The sequence below is a fragment of the Xyrauchen texanus genome, chromosome 2 (genome assembly GCF_025860055.1).
Source record: "Xyrauchen texanus isolate HMW12.3.18 chromosome 2, RBS_HiC_50CHRs, whole genome shotgun sequence".
Lineage (NCBI taxonomy): Eukaryota > Metazoa > Chordata > Actinopteri > Cypriniformes > Catostomidae > Xyrauchen > Xyrauchen texanus.
Genome location: NC_068277.1, coordinates 61,793,774 through 61,815,337, shown reverse-complemented (window position 1 = coordinate 61,815,337; position 21,564 = coordinate 61,793,774). Strand labels below are relative to the sequence as shown.

The window sequence follows — 21,564 nt, the reverse complement described above, 5'->3', positions numbered from 1 at the left end:
TTGGTATGGTATCATCAAGGCTGCACTATTCACTGAATTAAATTGCAATTTGTCCTTGAACGGTAGCGCTTCACTGAAAAATGCTGTGTGCATTTTGTAAACATACAGTGCTTCTCCTTCAGCGCTTGAGATGTGTGAGCGCGAGGGGCCTCTAGTGGCTATAAGCGTCATTTCAGCACAGCAACATAACATACAACACAAAATCATCTTGCATCGCCTTGCTGGACAGTGAAAGATGCATTTAATAGGTCCTGATTCCCTTCTCTAACCCTCTGCTAAACAAGAATTCCATTATATTAGGTATGCTTGTGAAAGTGGTTAGGACATGTTTTCAGTTGCTATAGCTCACTATGTAATGTTATGTTACTAGGGTTACAAACAGTGCATTAATATCAAATGTTCATTAAAACTGACCGGAACAACCAATGCATTCTACGGTATGAACTGCATGCATTCCAGCCAATCAGAATTGAGTATTCGAGCAGACCATGGTGTGTGTGTGTGTGTATGTGTGTGTGAGAGAGATATATAATTATTTGTAGGGCTGTTGATTTAATGCATTAATTCAATGCGATTTAACATGTTAAAATATTTTACGCAATTAATCACGTCCTCTAACCGTAATAAGGAATATTCCTTCCATAAAAGCAATTCAAGTTTGAAGTACCACCTGGGCAGTAAGTGAAACTCACTGTATATGCATCACGCAGCTTACACAAATAAAAAAAACTATACTTACAGGTGAAACTCGAAAAATTAGAATATCGTGCAAAAGTTCATTAATTTCAGTAATTCAACTTAAAGGTGAAACTAATATATTATATAGACTCATTACAAGCAAAGTACGATATTTCAAGCCTTTATTTGATATAATTGATGATTATGGCTTACAGCTTATGAAAACCCCAAATTCAGAATCTCAGAAAATTAGAATATTACATGAAATCAATAAAAAAAAAAAAAGTATTTTAAATACAGAAATGTCGGCCCTCTGAAAAGTATAATCATGCATATGTACTCAGTACTTGGTTTGGGCCCCTTTTGCATTAATTACTGCCTCAATGCAGCGTGGCATGGATGCTATCAGCCTGTGGCACTGCTGAGGTGTTATGGAAGACCAAGATGCTTCAATAGCGGCCTTCAGCTCTTCTGCATTGTTTGGTCTCATGTCTCATCTTTCTCTTGGCAATGCCCCATAGATTCTCTATGGGGTTCAGGTCAGGCGAGTTTGCTGGCCAATCAAGCACAGTAATACCATGGTCATTGAACCAGGTTTTGGTACTTTTGGCAGTGTGGGCAGGTGCCAAGTCCTGCTGGAAAATGAAGTCAGCATCTCCATAAAGCTTGTCTGCTGAAGGAAGGATGAAGTGCTCTAAAATGTCCCGGTAGACGGCTGCGTTGACTCTGGACTTAAAGCACAGTGGACCAACACCAGCCGATGACATGGCTCCCCAAACCAACACAGACTGTGGAAACTTCACACTGGACTTCAAGCATCTTGGATTGTGTGCCTCTCCATTCTTCCTCCAGACTCTGGGACCTTGGTTTCCAAATGAGATGCAAAATTTGCTCTCATCAGAAAAGAGGACTTTGGACCACTGAGCAACAGACCAGTTCTTTTTTTCTTTAGCCCAGGTAAGACATTTGACATTTGAAGCCCATGTCCAGGACCCGTCTGTGTGTGGTGGCTCTTGATGCAGTAACTCCAGCCTCAGTCCACTCCTTGTGAAGCTCCCCCACACATTTGAATGGCCTTTTCCTGACAATCCTCTCCAGGCTACGGTCATCCCTGCTGCTTGTGCACCTTTATCCTTCCACACTTTTCCCTTCCACTTAACTTTCTATTAATGTGCTTTGATACAGCACTTTGAGAACATCCAACTTCTGCAATTACCTTTTGAGGCTTTCCCTCCTTGTGGAGGGTGTCAATGATGGTTTTCTGCACAACTGTCAGGTCAGCAGTCTTCCCCATGATTGTGAATTCAACTGAACCAGACTGAGAGACCATTTAAAGGCTCAGGAACCCTTTGCAGGTGTTTAGCTGATTAGAGTGTGACACTTTGAGCCTACAATACTGAACCTTTTCACAATATTCTAATTTTCTGAGATTCTGTATTTGGGGTTTTCATAAGCTGTAAGCCATAATCATCAAAATTATATCAAATAAAGGCTTGAAATATCTTACTTTGCTTGTAATGAGTCTATATAATATATTAGTTTCACCTTTTAAGTTGAATTACTGAAATTAATGAACTTTTGCACGGTATGTACTTAAACAAGCCCTTATAATAAATCTCAGACCGATTGACAAACTCAATTGCAAAATGGTTTGCTTTGAACTATAGACCAGTTGATTGATTGGCTTATGTTCAATAAATGGAAATAAACAATATATTGCAGTCTAACAGAAGTGGGTAGAGTAGCCAAAAACTGTTGGGTACATGGGGGAAAAAAAAAAAAAAAGGCTCAACCCGGAGATTATAGAACCTTGAAAAGGTGTTGGGTGTAGCCCAGCCCACTGCTCTGCAAATGTCTGTTAGAGAGGCGCCACTGGTCAGAGCCCAGGAGGCTGTCACACTCCTGGTAGAATGGGTACGTAGCCCTGCTGGGGTGGCACATGCTGAGCTTGGTAAGCGATAGCTATGGCATCAATGATCCAGTGGTCGATCCTCTGCTTGGAGACAGCGCTTCCTTTCTGCTGTCCGCCAAAGCAGACACAGAGCTGCTCAGAGCTGTGTGCGGTCCAAATAGATGCGTAAAGCGTGCACTGGACACAGCAACGTAAGGGCTGGGTCTGCCTCCTCTTGGGGCAGCGGTTGCAGGTTCACCACCTGATCCCTGAACGGGTCTTGGGAACATTGGGCACATAGCCTGGCCGGGGTCTCAGAATCACATGAGAGTAGCCAGGACTGAAATCCAGGCACGTTTCACTGACAAAGAACACTTGATTGAGATGAGCACCATCAGGAGGGCAGTCTTCAGAGAGAGTGCCTTAAGCTCAGCTGACTCTAAGGGCTCAAAGGGAGCCCCTCATAGGCCTCGCAGGACCACAGAGAGGTCCCAAGAGGGAATGAGGCACGGTCTGGAGGGATTCAACCTGGCGCCTCTCAGGAACCTGATGATCAGGTCATGCTTTCCTATGGACTTCGTGGTGTGCAGCTATAGTGGCTACGTACACCTTCAAGGTAGAGGGGGACAACCGTCCCTCCAACCTCTCCAGCAGAAAAGGAAAGCACCAAGCTGACTGTGCGCCTCTGGGTGTCTTTGCCGGGAAGAACACCACTTAGTGAACAGACGCCACTTCAAGGCATACAGACGCCTCATGACAGCCATGACAGCGCGTATGCTGTGGTGTTGAGGTCGCCCTTAATGTGAGTGGCTCGTAGTGACTTGAGGTGCTGCTGACTCCAAAGGAGGAGACAGCGGGCAAGTTGTGACATGCAAGGGGAGCGTAAACCACCTTGGCCGGCAATAAATGCTACCGTTGCCGTGTTGTCTGTTTGAGCCAGCCCATGCTTGCTCTGGATCAGTGGTGGAAACCTCCGCAGGGCCAGCATTATTGCCAATAACAATAAGGCAGTTCATGTGCCAACGTAGCTGTGGGCCCGTCCAGGGGCCGGTGGCTGTGTTATCATTGCATACAGCACCCCAGCCCGTCTTGGAGGAGTCGGTCGTAACAACGACGTGCCTGAAGACCTGTTCTAGGGGAACACCTGCCCATAGAAATGCAAGGTTGTTCCAAGGGCTGAAAAGGCGCCACAGATCAGCGTGATGGCCATGCGATGTGTCCCGCGGTGCCATGCCCATCTCTGGACTCGAGTCCGGAGACAGTGCTGAAGCAGTCTCATATGCATCAACCACAGTGGTGTGGCTACCGCTGAGGATGCCATTTGTCCCAGGAGCCTCAAAAATAGTTTCAGTGGAACTGCTGTCTTCTGCTTGAATGCCTTCAAACAAGTCAGCACGGACTGGGTGCACTCGTTGGTGGGTCCAACTCCAAACTGAGAAAAGAGATGCTCTAAACCAGGAGCTTGCTCTTTTCCCAGTTGACCCAAAGCCCTAGCCAGTGTTGTGGCAAAAAAATATTAACCAACCATTATCACTGCGTAAGAGACACTCTGACTCAAACAGTCTTTTAAAATTATTTATTCTTGCAAGAAGGACCCGGTCATTACACAGGAGTTAATCTGTGCAGTGAGTGGGACAGAGAAAGGGAGGGCTGACTTGTATTTTATCCCAAGGTTTTCTGACAGAAGCAGATCCCCCCCCTCTGCATTCCTCAGACACAGAGGCATTCCCTTGCAATGACTATCATTGATCAATGAGTATCAAAATTTCTACAACACTGGCTAAGGTGTGAGAGCCCCTGGTCCCTCTGCACACAACACGTCTCAAGAGTGAGCTATGATTAGCCAGTTGTCTAGGTAGTTGAGAATGCGAATACCCACTTCCCTTAGCGGGGCAATGGCAGCCTCTGCAACCTTCGTGAAGACGCGAGGGGACAAGGACAGGCCGAAAGGGAGGACTTTGTACTGGTATGCCCGACCTTCGGATGCAAACCGCAGGAAGGGTCTGTGTCGAGGTAGAATCGAGATGTGGAAGTACGTGTCCTTCTGGTCTACCACTGCAAACCAATCTTGCCAGACGCTCGCTAGAATGCGCCTTTGCTTCAGCTTCTTGAACGGGAGACTGTGTAAAGCCCTGTTCAGCACTCGCAGGTCCAAGAATGGCCGCAATCCACCGCCTTTTTCCGGTACAATGAAGTAGGGCGTAGGCAAGAAGAGGCAGGCGTGGGCACTGGCTCATTGGCCGTGGCAGGCATGGGTGCTGGCTCACTGGCCGTGGAAGGCTTGGAGCAAGGAGCTGTGGAAGGCTTGGACAAGGCAGCAGCAGATGCAGGTTTTGGCCCGGGGTTCCTGCCATAATCCACAGTGTAATGGGATATGCAAAGTTCCAGAGCCACATTCACATATTCACAGTGTGTCCAGTGAGTATCAGCGGTTCCTTCAATGCACTATTCTCAGTCCGGAAGGAAACCACCAGAGAGCGGCCTGGATAGTGCACTAAATTTGCTACCTCTAAAAACATTTGGACGTGATCCTCAACTGGATGTCACCTTGCTTCAGAAGCAAAATTCTGACAGCCGCTAGATCCATTTTTGGTCAGTCTTTCTGTGACAAGGCAGGCGAGAAATGAGGATCTAAACGCAGCTTTTTAAAAAACAAAGATAAACAAAGTATCTCAGAATATCAGGAAAAAAACACAGGGAACCAAGCACAGCGCATCAAACAATACATGCAAAGGCTGACAAAGAAACCTGGTGAAACAAGGGCTTAACACACAAGGGCAAACAAGGGAAAGATAAACACCTGGGGTAAACAGTTAGGGGAAACCAATCACGAAAGAAAATTGCAAAGAACTACAAAACTAACAGAAAACAGGAACAGTGAACTAAATAAGTAATAAAAAAGAAAGGCAAAAACAGGGAATACATGAAAAGGTCACACAGGTTTCGCCGTGCTTGTGCAAAAAATGCAGTCTGTAATTTGGATGTTTACATGGATTTATACAGCAGGCCGTTATGGCAGCGGGGGCTTGGTCAAGCATCCGTCCAGAGAGAGAGAGAGAGAAAGCGGTAAGGGCACTTGCACCTGAGCTAAATTATGGTTAACACCTGTTTATAATTCCAGTGAGCACGGGGAGAGACTGGGTCAAGCCGAGATGTTAATGTGAAACTAATGTGTTTTAGTGACTATGTGCCTGTGAAGCTGTTAACATATTTTTGTTAACTGTGAAGCTGTAAACCAGGGAAGTGGTAAATTAAATGTATCTACCGGTGTTGGAAGAATCCAGCTCCAGTAGTCCTTCTTTGTTACATGTGCTGAAACCCAGGAACTGGTTTTAAGACTGCTGGTTTGAAGGAATGGAGTCCTTCCTGCTGACTGACATCCTTAAGTCCCTAGCCCATCTACATCACTCCCACCAACAGGCTCTGCTTGAGCTTCGTCAGGAACAGAATTGGCGCTTCAACGAGACCCTCAGGGCTCAAACAGAGGACCAGTGGGCAATCTGTTACCTCCTCAGCCAGGAGAAAGCCAGCTGCGACCCTGGAAGACTCTGGTCCCTTGCATCCGCCCTCGTTCAGGAAGATGGGGGCGGAAGTTGACCCCAGTGCCTTTCTCTATATGGGGCTAAGAGAGGAATCCCACAGTGATTGGTCCAGCCCAGTTGTTCTGGTTCCTAAGATCGATGGGTCTGTACGGTTCTGTGTGGATTATAGAAAAGTCAACGCGGTGTCTAAATTTGACGCTTAGCCAATGCCTCGCATTGAGGAGTTGCTCGATCAGTTGGGCAATGCTCGATTTAATTCGACATTTGTTTGGTGCCCCGCCTACATTTCAGCCTCTCATGGACGAATCCTCAGACTGCATTCAGATTAGGGCGGTCCTGAGATCGCTGCAGCGGGCGGGGCTAACAGCAAACCCCAAGAAGAGTGCGATTGGACGGGTGGAGGAACCGTATCTGGGGTTCCACTTGGGCCACGGGCAGGTGCGTCCCCAAATTGACAAGACGGCAGCTAACCGATGCAACCTCAAACCCGTAGGTAGAAGGACACAGCAGGGATCTGCTGGGGTGTCTTTCCCTCTGATGAAGGAAAGCCACGACCGCAGTGAGGACATGACTCGTTCACAAACACGGTCTCCGCATGGGCAGCGCCCAAGCAAGGAATTCAGCTCGCTGAACACAACCGCTCAGCTCCGAAGACAAAATCTGAATGCGTGGTTGCCAGCCAGCTCATTTTATACCTGTATGTCCGGGGGAGTGGCATGCAAATTCCACTTCCGAATTCCCATTGGTCTTTTCTCAAAGATCAGAGGTGTTGGGGGCTCCCAAGGGTGACCCCTAGTGTCACTACACTAAAGTTAAGTGAGTGACAGATAGGGAACCTGGAATTTTGCGATGCAGTTTTCTAGTCATAGAAAATAAAACAAATACATAAATATCCTGAAAACTATTTTTTTTCCCTAGAAATATTACTTAAACCGTTTGACTGTGTGGCTCTCTTGTTTTGTTTTACATTTACAAAAACATGGTGACGATCAGGACTCAGGATAGCCTTCAAATACACCGAATCGTATAGTTTTTTCTAGTGATGCAATGATAAGAAACTTTTTGCAAATAACGATTTGGCCAAAAAAAAAAAAAAAAAAAAAGAAACAACAACATTGGCTGATACTGATAAGTAGCCCTTCATATTAATTTGTTATCAGAATTTTTTTTTCTTTGGAATTATGCTTTAAAAATGTATAAAGGAGGTACAAAAGTGTTTCTACTGTTCGAAAAAGAAATCATTTCCATTGAGCAAGGATTGGATCTGTTGAACACAAGTCAAATTCTGCTGGTTTCAAAACACTTTGGACAGTTTCCCGTCATGCAGCCTATAGGTAAATTTAAGGCATTTTTTTTTTGTTACATAAAACACAAAAGGTCAATCCAAATGTGTAAATCCAAAATATAGGCAAAATCCAAACACAAGAGATAATTCAAATACAGAACGGATAAATCCAGATCAGAAACAAACAGAACAGATAGAATCAAACTTAAATTGTATGATGCGTACACACAACCATGCACAGAATAATTAACAACTGACAAACAGAACTGAAAATAGGGCACTTAAATGCAAAACAGGATAATACACAAACAAGAAACACCTGGAACAGATAATCAAACAGACTGATGCAATTGGCTAGAGTCTTTCCCATATTTGATACTTTTTGCTTATTGGTATTATGCTTGAAATAAACTAGAAGCTAAGCAATTAAATTCATATATTTCACACTTATGTACTCAGTTTTATATTCATCTTTATCATCACTGTTACTATCACTGTTACTATATAATGATTACTATCATTATATCAAAGCTTGATGCCTTGTGTCCAATTTTCCCATGAGAATTAAATGCATGCGTTACCAATGGGGTAAGCATTCTTTCCAACAAGGGGAGTTAAAAAAAAAAAAAAAACACCTAACTTAAAATGTACAAAAAAAAAAGTTATTGATAAACAAACAATACATATCAAAGAAAAGATAGTACATTGTAGAACAAAACTCATTCCCCCTCAAAAGGATGTTAACAACCAGCCAACCCCCTATAAAACCAATACAAATCCCAAACTTTGTCACACAGAACGATTCATAATAAAAGCACAAAATAAATTACACAAACAACCCCAAAATCATATTAAATAGAAGTACCGCACACTCAAACCAAACCAAACAATTACATTAACACACATGAACCATTTATTTGCATGAGACTTAAGTTTGTAAAGCATCAATATAGTACAGAGAATACAAGGGTTGGCTAGCAACACAAGGCTGGGAAGGGATATACAAACAAGGAAAAAAAAAAAAAACACCCCGTTAGCCAGTACGATTCACAACATCAATACGCTCTCTGCGCTGGAGGCATACAGCGCACACCTACAGGTACTGGCTAAACGGGGAATTCAAAAACAAAAGAGGAACAGCGATCAACTAAACCTAATACAAAACACAAACATATTTAGCAATACACAAATAACCACAAAACATTTTTTACTTTAATCTCATTAAATAAAAGACACTTACAAACACTGGATACAAACTTTAAATTACCTGCAACACATCCACCAATCCTGGACTAACTTCCAAGATAGGAACAAGCATGACCAATGGCCTACACATCCACAATGTTTGTGTCTGCCTTAAAAACAATTTCCTAATTTAGTAAAACAAGGCTTCATAAATATGCAACAAAACAATTACTATTTACTTAGCCTACCTGCTCACCAGACCGTTCACGCACAAACCAACATGGACATGTCACCGGACAGCACAATGTTTATGTCTGTATTAAAAACATCTATTTCAATGAAAAAGGCTTGGTAAATATAAAACAAAAGTCAATATTCGCTTGGCCTACCTGCTCACCCAGACCATGTCCGTGCACCAACAGCACAGTTCCACACAAAAGATTGGACCTCCTCTCTAGGCCTCCTTACAGGTGCCTGCTTATAAACCCTCTACCTACTTGGCCACGCCCCTTTACCAATTTCTACCTCACCGGCTACACATGCGTGAAACCAAATATATACATTTGGTCTTCAATTTGTTATCCTTTTGATCTGTGGATTACTCTTTTGACCTGGGAGGTATTGCACAAAAGTAGAATTAAGAAAGCCAGGATAACAGAACAGTCGCGGCTTGACCTAGTTTAATCAGTGCATCCTGGCTTAATCCGTTGCACGTTTGCTGAGCCAGGATGAGAACGCGCGGATATGTCAAGCCAGGTGTATATAGGCCCTGTCCCAAATGGCGCACTTCATGCGGACTTTCGGTCTCGTGGACTTAAATTGCATGTGCTCGCTGAGTCTACGAGGCCGTAGGCCGTCCCATTTAGCATTTTAACGCTCTGAAGTGTCCTCAGCAGCGCCCCCTTTGTACCCTTGAAGCGGTCTTCCACAAAGCCCGCATAGATCCAGGCTTCACGCACTTCAAGTACCCAGGAGTCCTTGCGAAAGGCCAATCAGACAACTGGTGTGAAGAGCGCTTTCGCTCACGGACACAGACAATTGATAACATGGCTGAGAAGAAAATATTTAAGTGTAAGTATCATTATGGTTTTTATGACTGTGTACATTTTACCAGTTGTTACCTACAGTTTATACAAACATTATGGTCATCGACCAGTGGTTGATGTCTCAAACATAGTAATAGCCGCTGAATAATAGGCTGATCGCATAACGATTCATTATATAGAACCGAATGGCAGGGCTTTACTGAGTCATATGTAAGTGAAGTATGGATATTTAAACCTGTAAATTAAAAATGACATAAAAAAACAAGGTACACATAAAAATATAAAATACATATATATATATATATATATATATATATGTATATAAAGAAAAAGAAAATTAAACAGTAAATCAAATAATAATGACTTAATGCATTAACGACTTTTGACAAGTTATATGTTTATCTACAAAGTCAATAACATTTACTTGCTTACCCTTTCCTCCGTGCATAACATCAGCATTTGTATGCATGAAAAATAATCTTGTCTTCTATGACGTCGGAGCGTATAAATGTGATTTCTCTGCATGGCAAGCCGTCTCGCAAACACAATAGTAAAAACAACAACAATAGGCAGCATATTTCCCCGAACCGAACCTGCAGCTCCTGTCCAACAATAAACACGCTTCACGATCGAGTCTGTCCCAAAAATACTTCTCAATGCGCCCTTGTGGACTTGCGCGAGGGGCCCTATAAGTCTGCACTACATGACGTCACCGAAGTGTGGACTCTGAGGAAGTCCACAAGTCCAGAGTGTGCCATTTGGGACAGGGCCATAGTTTGGATAAATGCACGTTCACGGCATTCTTAAAAAGATCACGAAATCGATCACAGAATCACCGATGCAAAAATGGACAAAACCCGTGCGGCATACTTTTCGCCTAATGAGCAACAGCTTCTTATGGAAACGTATGAAGAAGTGAAACATATAATATGTAAAAAAAGGCAATACAGCTGCTGTAATAAAACAAAGAGAATGCCTGGCAAACAATAGCGGACCGATTGAATGCGTAAGTAGTCCAAATAACCAGTGCTCCACTGAAACCCTCATAATTACAATTCAAGGAGTTACTTGTCATTTTCAAAAATAATTGTATACTTTGCCTTAAATGTGACCAGTGGACATGCATTTAACATGAAGAATAATTGCAAACACTTACCCACTATGTGCATCTATTTGATCTATTTAGTTTCTTTTATGTCTATAATCTGTTTAATCTTTTTACTCTTATCTATTTGTATGTAGGTTTTGTTTCTAATTGATTTGATGTAATCTATAATCAGATAATTTGCTCTATTTTTATCCATCTAATCTATTTTCTCATTTGTATCTATCTATTCCTCTTAAAGAACAAACATGTCTGGCCAAAAAAGGACTTGGCAGCAAGTCAAGATTAAATACAAGAATATTTTACAGGCTGGTAAGTGACTTGTTTGCGGAGAACATAGGTGACATGTTTGCTGACATTTTTTTGTCTGTGCTGATTTTAGCAATAAAAAAAAAAGTAATATATCTGGTACGGGGGGTGGCCCTCCAACCCAAGACTTCACCACAGCAGAGGAGCTGGCCCTGGACTTAAATAAAGGGAAGCCAGTGATTGAAGGGATCCAGGGAGGGACAGCCACTGACTCTGGCCCAGCAAGGGATACTGGCCTCTTCATACAAGGTACATTATTGCCATACTACTGCACATGGAAAATATTGAAATCCAATATATTTTGCTATGTGGACTGTGTGACTTTGCATTACCTTGCAGTGGCTGGCAACACCCTTACACTTTTGGAGCCACCAGACTATGATTCGCCGGTGAGTACTCTTTATTAAATCATAGGCTTTGCATGTCCTGTCAAAAATATCAATACAAGTATTGAATATGGCAGAGGGAAGCCACATCTACAGCAGTGGAGTGCACTTCTGCCGATGATGAGACCGTGTCGCTGGACTCCAGAAGGCTTGAGGTATCATGTCAATTTTGTGGAAATGGACACATTTTTTTAAGTTCATAATAGATAAGAAGTCAGGGAAGTGGTGCTAATAGAAAATATCATTTGTTATAGGATCCTGACACTGGGCAGCCTGATAAGCAGCCTGGTAACATAGTGAGTATTACCTAAAGTAAATTTACATTATGCAAAAATTCTGCTATGCTAATGAAAAGGTGTTCACAGAATTCACAAACTGTCAGATATCTCTACACAACGCATCTTAAGAGACAGATCGAGCTGTCAGAAGTCAAGACTGATGTGAACAAAAGAAAGCTGCAGGACATGGACCTTGAGATGCAAATTAAACGCAAGACACTGAGGAAACTAGAACTGGAAATCCAGAAACTAGAAAGAGAAGTAAGTGACTACAGTTCATACTGTAACCATGACTGTAACACAATGTATTAATCATCATAATTTTTTCTCTCCAAAGCTCCAAGCTGACAAGTAATAACAGCAAAATAATAAAAGAAAAATATTCCAAAACCATTGTGGTCTTGTAACTTTTTTTTTTTATGAATGTCAAGTACACTTTATAGTTATTGATCCAGTGAAGTGGAACTAGAATTTGTGAAGATAACCACAGTGTGTGCTACCGATGCCAAATAAAATGCATGTACACATGAAAAAGTTATATAGCCTACATTATCCTTTATTAAGGGATGGGCTAAATCAAAACTAAATTAACTGAAATAATTTGCAATGTATTGTTCTCTAACAAGTCTACCATTTCTGTTATCTGGGAATATGGCAGCATTGTCCCAATCAACATCCAAAGCAACTCTGGGAGCCCTTTCTTTTCTTAGGCTGGCAATATTGTGCAGCACTGTGCAGGCAACAGTCACATCACATGCTCTGTCTGGGGAGACCCTCAGGTGGTGCAGGCACTGAAATCGTGATTTCAGGAGGCCGAAGGTTATTTCAATTCGAGCCCTGGTTTTGGCATGGGCATGGTTGTAAGCTTGCTGTGCTGGGGTTTGGGGGTCTGTAAGGGGAGTCATCAGAAATGTCTCACAGGCATAGCCTTTGTCCCCCAGCAGCACACCAGAGAACTCACCTGCGAATACAAAACATAATTCTTACAAGTACTGTACTCTTGATGTTCAAGGTGCTTAAAAAAATGGGGTGGCTTACCTAGAGAGAGTCTCTGGTAAATTCTACTGGCCCGAAAGATTCTGGAGTCATGGACTGAGCCAGGCCACTTTGCCTCAAAATTTGTGATAAGGCAGTCAGCATCACAGATCATCTGTAAAAATATATAGCCTATTAAGGTCATTTAATGCACAGAATAATTATGTAGTTGACAGTAACCATAACTCATTCTTACCTGAACATTGACACTGTGGAAGGTTTTCCTGTTAACATAATCTCCCTCATGTGCCCCTGAGGGGCATTGGATACGAATATGGGTGCAATCCACTGTACCAATTACATTAGGAAAAGCTGTAACACAAAATAATGAGTGTCATACTGTGACTGTGCTAATGTAACATTTTGTAGTAATCTGTTATTATTCGTGTTACCTGCAATCTTGTAGAACTCCTCCTTGATATGGATGAATCTTCTGTGACCAGGGAAGGTGATAAATATGTGCACAAGAGATTTCAATGCCAGACTTACATTTCTTATTGTGCGGCAAATAGTGGCTTTATTGAGGTTTTCTGCATCACCGACAGAATACAGAAACATGCCACTTGCAAAGAATCGCAGTGCTACGCAGACCATCTGTGGGACAGTGAGAGCATGGCTCCGTGCTGTCCTGTGCTGTATGTTTGGACCCAGCAGCCTACACAAATATCTGATGCCATCACCTGAGAATCTGTACATCTCAGTCAGATATTCGTCTGAAAAGGCCATTGGGTCTGCCCTATCTCGGAAGACTCTTTCATGCCTGAATGCTCGTCTGAGTATTAAAACTTCCTCATCAACTACATCATCCAACAAAAGGCAAGCCATTGTGAATAGGAAACACACAAATCTTTAGTCTATATATACTACATATTGACCTCGTTACGAACTTAATTGAAACCACATTTGCGACTTCATGAGCCATTTCTTATTATCTCATCAACTGCAAAAAAATATAATATATTGATATTTTTTCTCATTCAACAGTACATTTCTACTCTATACTTGCATATATAGATATACATAGTCTATATTCTGTTTCTCATATTATAGTTCTTTTGCACTGTGTTGGCATTCATTGTGGACAGCAAAGTAATAATTGCTCAGGAAAATCTGCTTTCCTCACTGGGTGTATGACAATAAACGCTTTAAATCTCGAATAATATATATATTCATCAAACCTCTGACAGTGAAATGAACAGCAGTTTTCAATAATAACTAAAATAACAGTACGCATACTTATCTAGAGGCTGTGAGTGTTGCCAGTAAAATTTCCACCATGTCAATGTACGACATCCAGAATTTGGAGAGGTTACCATTTGTGTGCCGCTGTATGTCCATGTACTTCTCAAATTCATCAAACAGCAGGATCAATGATGGGCTTTGGACAACCATCTCAAATGTGTCTGGTGAAATGTCATCACTGAGGTCTTTCAGTAACTTGAGTGCATCTTGCACTTCAGAACTTAGGTTTTCCTGTTCACTGAAACGACTCCAAAGTATTCTCAAGAGGGCCTCATAAACCAGTTTATGAACTCTTACACCTCTGTTGTAGCTTCGCCCTTCCAGTGTTTTTGAAGCTGAGCCTTCTGCAATCAAACTTGCTTCAATGCATAAATCTCTCAAACCTGCATCCTGAGAGCGTTTGCCTATAACTGCCATCCACGTGCAAATTGTGTGGAATGTTCCAAGTCTGAGGATGATCCCACTAAACTTGTCCTCATGCTTCCACTTAATTTCCATAGCCTTGGCATATTAGGCCTGATCGAATACAAGTATTATCTCTTTCAGATCGAGGGTTTTCATGATTTTGTGAGATTGCACAAATATCTCATGTACAGTTGCCATATCAGAGGCAGGGCCATTGATGGTAGGAAGATATCCAATGCTACTTTGAGTAATGGTCACATTCTGTCTAGTACGTATGTTGAAGCCAGTCCACCCAGGAATAGGTTGATTCTGTTGAGCATGCAGTCTTGTGACTAACCATACTAAATTCTTCATTCTGGCCTTGTTCCAGCATTCTTGATAATCTACTTCTTCATGGACCATGGTAGGAGCTGAGGCCTTAGCGCCGGCATTGTACACAGGCAGGTTCTCAGGCATGACATCTTTGATACTTCTTTGCCTTTTGGGCACTTCATAGGACATTGGTGGAAGTGATGGACCCTCTGTCAAAGGCTGGACTGCAATTCCATTGATCCTATGGGATGTTCCCTCTCCAGTCAATGTCTCTTCGTTTCTGTCTATGTTGTCCCATCCTAATGTCGTAGGCACATTGGGCTTTATGTTGCTAGGAAGAACAGCCAAACCTGCAGCATCTGCCATGGTTAATTTCTGCAGGCACAAGGCTGTATCTATCTCCTCTAACAAAGTGTAAGATACAGAGTGTCCCAGGCGATTCATCATTTGGATCAATTCAACATTTCCTGTAAGCGCCTTAATAGCATAAGGAATCAAAATATGCTTGGGCATTCTTATTCTTCCTTGAGTCACTGCATAAGTTATATCTTGTCCAAAAGACATGACAAGTCTTTGTAACTTTTCAGAAGCCTTTTCAAATGAGTCACCACTCAGCAATACAGCCAAAAACTCTTTGATTTCACCAGCCAGCTTTACTGATTTCTGATCAAGTTCAAAAGGATTAGGTGGCCATGATACTGACGGCCGCTCTTTCTTGATGGCCGTGCGTAGAATCAAAGCGGTTTCCTCTATGCGGTCTGTATAGGTTGTTTCTTGACTAAGCTTGTCATGTATTTCACTGTTCTCAACAACAAGATGCTCCATAGACAAAGTGTCAGGATACATCAGTAACCTGCCATTGTTAGACTTGCAAAAATGTAGGGAATCACCAAATTCTGCCTCTAATCTTCTTCTAAGGTTCTTGATGGTTGATTCCATCAGAGTGTCAACGCCACGTTTGTGCATATACTCTGATTCTACATGTGAGAATTGTAAACTTCATAACACAAGGATGTTCCATCAGTTCTTCCCGTATATATTCAAACAACTCGTCAAATGCAGCTGCTTCTGTGGCTTTATACCCGTTTTCTTCATCAGACACTACGGACCTCTCTGAAGGGGCATCATGAGATGTAAGGACTCTGGTATAGTTCCTGTAACAACTCTTGTGGTAGTGAGCTTCTGCTGCTATCAGCTCTCTGCTAGTAACTGCAGTCATTCTTTTATCCTGGTTGGCTAGAGCTGCATTTCTAACTGCAGCATCAGACTGCCAAGACACAGACTGCATTAACGGCTCTCTACTTTTTGTTCCTGGTCTGAACTTTGAAGACTTCTCACAAAAGATGCAGATATTTTCATACACCAATGAACTAGAGCTCTGAGTTCGTATGGACCTTCTAGCCATTGTTTCTGTTGTAGTGTCTAATGGTTTGCTTTTGAGTGTTTCCAAATCCCCAAACTCTCAGCCAAATCTAATATGTCTTTATGATTTCTTATTTCTGCTGCCTTAACCAATGTTGTCCACGAATTCCAGTCCTTTGGTGTTGTTAAATTCTTCTCTGGGTCCTCTTCAGTGCAATGTATTAAACACTTGTTTTCAATTTTAGGCCGTTTCTTTTGAGGAGATCTCTCTTCCTGAACCTTATACATATTTCTGCAAGCTGTAAATTAATTTGATGTTTATTGTCTGCCTTCAGGAGTGTAATATAATAAATGTCTGCTTATGTGTGTTTCTGCATATAGTGTGCATCTAAGATAAAGACATCTCAAGCACCAGTACACAGACAGTCAACAAATGTACAAAGATGTGCAGTTAAAGCACATCTTGTTAGTTTCATTTCAAATCCATTGTGGTGGTGTTTAGAGCCAAAAAGATTAGAATTGTGTCGATGTCCCAATATTTATGGACCTGACTGTATAGTCGATTAGTTTTCACACTTCTATAAGCCATAACCAGATTTAGGGTCATTACATCTTTGTGCAAAACTTTCTGCATCTAGAAAGGAAATACCTGCTGGCAGAGTCCCAAGAGGGTAGAAAGACCATAACAATTATCTGTATTAGACTAACATCTCAACTCTCTAGATAATCGCATCTGTTCTCCAACTTTGAGGCATCATCTTGACTCTCTGTACTTACATTTTTTTTCTATTTTACATTAGACAAAGACAAGACTTTGTGTTATTAGTTTTTTTTTTTCCAGTACTTAGTCCTTGGATATATCCTTAAAATAGATCTATTTAACATTTATTTTCTGTATTATTTCATTTATTCCGTATTCATTAATTTATATTTTTTTTATTAACTGCATTCATTTTTACAAATTAAAAGTTGTTATTACTTCTACAAATCATCTGATTTATTGAAGTCATTTCAATCTGCTGGATCTCAATGCATCAATTTGGAGGTTCTGGACTGAGATAAAGTTGAAAACGGATCAACTTTGATTCTTCTCATGCAAGGCTAAAAGATTAGGAAGGTGAGTTATCATCTTCCATTCTTTTCCAAATTCTCTGTTGACTGGTTGTTGGTAAAGTCTTGATATTGACACACACACACACAAGACGAGACAGTCACAATGTCAGAGTAAACTGCTTTAATCGATAAAGCAGTCAACAGTACAAAAAGGGCAAAACCAGAGAAGAGTGGTAAACGGGAGCGTAAGGTCGAAGCCGGGGAATCAGAATAGGGTAAAGGGGCAAATCCGGATGAGAGTGGTCAAGGGGAGCGTAGGGTCGAAGCCGGGAAACAAGCATGAACTAGACGGGACTAGCGAGAGGAAAAGACAGGGGAACTAGAGGATCACAAGTGCTGGCAAAGCGAGGGGGGGGGTAAACTAAACAATAACCAACCGGAGTGAGACGAACGGGTTGTGAAATATATAGGGGCGAGTGCAGGTGTAAACAATGATAGGTGATGAGACGAGTGCAGGTGAAACTAATGTGCAGGAGTGCAGATGAAGCGAGTGCAGGTAGTCATAATGTTCTGGGGGATTGGAAACACGTGAGAAACTCGAGGAAGGGAGATAACCTACAAGCATGTGGGCGAGTAGGAGCAAAGTGGGCGTGAGGGCTCGAGCGAGCAAAAAGAGTGTGCAAAGCTCGAGGGAGCGGAGCGAGGGAGTGAGGTCGAGGGAGTGAGTGTGTGTGCGACGAAGCGGGGATGGGGCAGAGGAGCGGCGTTCGTGACAGTACTCCCCCCTCTGAATAGGACGGCTCCTGACGGCCGTGGGAGGCGGTGCAGGATGATCAGGGGACAGACAAAGGGAAGTGAGACAGTCCATGGGCAGTTTCAAGGCAAGGTCAGGGGGAACATAGCGGACAGGCGGGTGGTCGGGAGATCTAGGGGGCAGCCATAGGGCAGAGGCTGGGTCAGGGGGTCTGGAAGGCGACTGGAGGACAGGGACTGGGTCCGGGGGTCTGGAAGGTGACCACCGGACAGGAACAGGGTCAGGAGGCCAGGGAAGAGGCAACAGGACAGGGAGAGTGTCAGGGGGCCACCGGACAGGGTCAGGGGGCCAGGGAAGAGCCGTGAAAGGCGGTGCCGTCAGAGGCGGCACTGTAGGCGGTTCTGGAGGTGGGGTTCTGGAAGGCTCTGGAGGTGGAGCCGAAGGAGGCTTTAGGGGCGAAGGCCTGAAAGGCTCTGGAGGTGGAGCCAATGACGGTGGCGCCGTGGGAGGTCCCCGAGGCGACGACCAGGCAGGCTCTGTAGTCTCGGGGGGTAGAGCCGTAGGAGGCCCGAGAGGTGGAGCCATAGAAAGCTCTGGAGTCTTTGGGAGAAGCCCTGAGAGGCTTGAGGGGAGGAGGAGCCCTGAGAGACTCGAGAGGGGAAGCCCTGAGAGGCTTGAGAGGGGGAGGAGCCCTGAGAGACTCGAGAGGCGAAGCCATGAGAGGCTTGAGGGGTGGAGCCATGAAAGACTCGAGGGACGGAGCCCTGAGAGGCTCGAGGGGAAGAGGAGCCCTGAGAGACTCGAGAGGCGAAGCCGTGAGAGGCTTGAGGGGTGGAGCCATGAAAGACTCGAGGGACGGAGCCCTGAGAGGCTCGAGGGGAGGAGCAGCCCTGAAAGACTTGAGAGGGGAAGCCCTGAGAGGCTTGAGGGGGAGGAGCCCTGAGAGACTCGAGAGGCGTAGCCGTGAGAGGCTTGAGGGGTGGAGCCCTGAAAGACTCGAGAGGAGAAGCCCTGAGAGGCTTGGGATGGGGAGCCCTGAAAGACTCGAGAGGAGGAGCCCTGGGAGGCTAGGGAGGAGGACCCTGAGAGGCTTGAGAGGCGGAGCTCTGGGAGGCTCGAGGGGTAGAGCTCTGGGAGGCTCGAGAGACTTGAAAGGCAGAACCCTGGGGGGCTTGGGAGGTAGAGCTCTGGGAGGCTCGAGAGGAGGAGCCTTAGGAGGCTCGAGAGGAAGAGCCCTGGGAGGCTTGAGAGGAGCCCTGGGAGGCTTGGGAGGAGGAGCCTTGGGAGACTCGAGAGGCGGAGGCCGCGAGGGCTCTGAGGGGTGAGCAGAACCCGGCAGAGCCGTGGAAGACTCTGGGGGCGGAGCAGAACCCGGCAGAGCCCTGGAAGACTCTGGGGGCGGAGCAGAACCCGGCAGAGCCGTGGAAGACTCTGGGGGCGGAGCAGAACCCGGCAGAGCCGTGGAAGACTCTGGGGCGGAGCAGAACCCGGCAGAGCCGTGCAAGACTCTGGGGGCGGAGCAGAACCCGACAGAGCCGTGGAAGACTCTGGGGGCGGAGCAGAACCCGACAGAGCTGTGGAAGACTCTGGGGGCGGAGCAGAACCCGGCAGAGCCGTGGAAGACTCTGGGGGCGGAGCAGAACCCGGCAGAGCCGTGGAAGACTGTGGGGGCGGAGCAGAACCCGGCAGAGCCGTGGAAGACTCTGAGGGAACCTCTGCGGTCTTGAGCACAAGACGAGACTGGGGAGAAGGGGCCCTCTTCCTTCTCTTGTGTCCTCGGCCAACAGGGGGTGTGGCCATGGGGACGGTCGAGGCTACAGGCGCTGGCTCGCCGACCGTGGCGGGCATGGGCGCTGGCTCATTGGCTGTGGCGGGCATGGGCGCTGACTCTCTGGCCGTAGCAGGCATGGGCGTTGACTCGCTGGCCATGCCAGGCTTCGAGACTGGGGCTGAGACAGGCTTCAGGACTGGGGCCGTGACAGGCCTCGGGACTGGGGCCGTGTCAGGCTTCGGGGCTAGGGCCGTGTCAGGCTTCGGGACTGGGGCCGTGACAGGCCTCGGGACTGGGGCCGTGTCAGGCTTCAGGACTAGGGCCGTGACAGGCTTCGGGACTAGGGCCGTGACAGGCTTCGGGACTGGGGCCCTGACAGGCTTCGGGACGAGGGCCGTGACAGGCTTCAAGACGGGGGCCGTGGTAGGCTTCAAGACAGGGGCCGTGGTAGGCTTCAAGACGGGGGCCGTGGTAGGCTTCAAGATGGGGGCCGTTGTATGGAACGCTGGTTCAGTTTCTGCCTCCCCCACAGTAAACGAGGAACCAGCGTACAGTAGGGCGAGGTCAATAAACTGAGCCAGGTTGAGGGAGCAGCGACCACCAGGCATAACTGATGAGGTTGGCTCATTCAGCCCACATTGAAAAATGTCTTTCAGAGCCACCTCATCAAAGTTCACCTGGTTAGCCAGGGCACAAAAGTCAACCACGTAAGCCTCCAAGGGTTGACTCCCTGGCCGTAAAGCCAAGAGTCGGGCCGCTGGCTCCAAAAAGTTAAGGGCAGGGTTTACCGTTCTAAAACCGCTGCCCTGCTTAAACAACCCTTGGCAAGCGTCCGAAGAGCCATCAAACCTCTCAGGGGTTGAAGGCTTACGGCTTCGGGGATGGGTTGGGAGCATAAGCGGGCTCAGGGACAGACACAGGTAGAACAGGGTGACATAAATCAAAAATCGCACGTACCTGCTGTCCCTGGGCCGTGAGCGCTCGATCATGTCTCCCAACCGTAGGTCCTCGTGCAGAACGTGCCGTGAACATCCGCTCTAGTGAGCTGCGAAAATCCACCGGGGAATACATTGTGACTGTCTTCTGTGTAGGTTAGTTATTCTGTCGCGCACACACACACAAGACGAGACAGTCACAATGTCAGAGTAAACTGCTTTAATCGATAAAGCAGTCAACAGTACAAAAAGGGCAAATCCAGAGAAGAGTGGTAAACGGGAGTGTAAGGTCGAAGCCGGGGAATCAGAATAGGGTAAAGGGGCAAATCCGGATGAGAGTGGTCAAGGGGAGTGTAGGGTCGAAGCCGGGAAACAAGCATGAACTAGACGGGACTAGCGAGAGGAAAAGATAGGGGAACTAGAGGATCACAAGTGCTGGCAAAGCGAGGGGGGGTAAACTAAACAATAACCAACCGGAGTGAGACGAACGGGTTGTGAAATATATAGGGGCGAGTGCAGGTGTAAACAATGATAGGTGATGAGACGAGTGCAGGTGAAACTAATGTGCAGGAGTGCAGATGACGCCAGTGCAGGTGGTCGTAATGTTCTGGGGGATTGGAAACACGTGAGAAACTCGAGGAAGGGAGATAACCTACGAGCATGTGGGCGAGTAGGAGCAAAGTGGGCGTGAGGGCTCGAGCGAGCAAAAAGAGTGTGCAAAGCTCGAGGGGGCGGAGCGAGGGAGTGAGGTCGAGGGAGTGAGTGTGTGTGCGACGAAGCGGGGATGGGGCAGAGGAGCGGGGTTCGTGACAGATATACATTCCTGTTACCGGTTCTCTCCATTTTGGTTGCAGACGAAGAGTGAACAAACGTGAAGAGCATTCATCTCTGAATCCAAGGACTGATTCTGAGTGTTCAGTCCCATAAATTTGACGCAGTGGGGTGAAAAAGTATGGAATCTTTGAGATCCCAAGCAGCAGATAAGATGAT

General features: G+C 45.2%; 1 protein-coding gene and 1 long non-coding RNA gene across 2 annotated transcripts; one reads left to right on the top strand and one right to left on the bottom strand.

The window, feature by feature from the left end:
• Window positions 1–1,016: 1,016 nt before the first annotated feature.
• On the bottom strand, window positions 1,017–13,565 carry LOC127663316 (putative nuclease HARBI1). The gene is made up of 4 exons (XM_052154844.1): window positions 13,133–13,565; window positions 12,937–13,052; window positions 12,693–12,855; window positions 1,017–1,351 (listed from the first exon to the last, which is right to left on the bottom strand). The coding sequence occupies exons 1-4, from the start codon at window positions 13,563–13,565 to the stop codon at window positions 1,128–1,130; spliced, it is 936 nt and encodes a 311-aa protein (XP_052010804.1). The 3' UTR covers window positions 1,017–1,127.
• LOC127663326 (uncharacterized) lies at window positions 10,841–11,928 on the top strand. The gene is made up of 5 exons (XR_007972975.1): window positions 10,841–11,290; window positions 11,381–11,430; window positions 11,505–11,582; window positions 11,682–11,723; window positions 11,810–11,928. It is a non-coding gene; the product is annotated as an uncharacterized LOC127663326 (long non-coding RNA).
• Window positions 13,566–21,564: the final 7,999 nt, after the last annotated feature.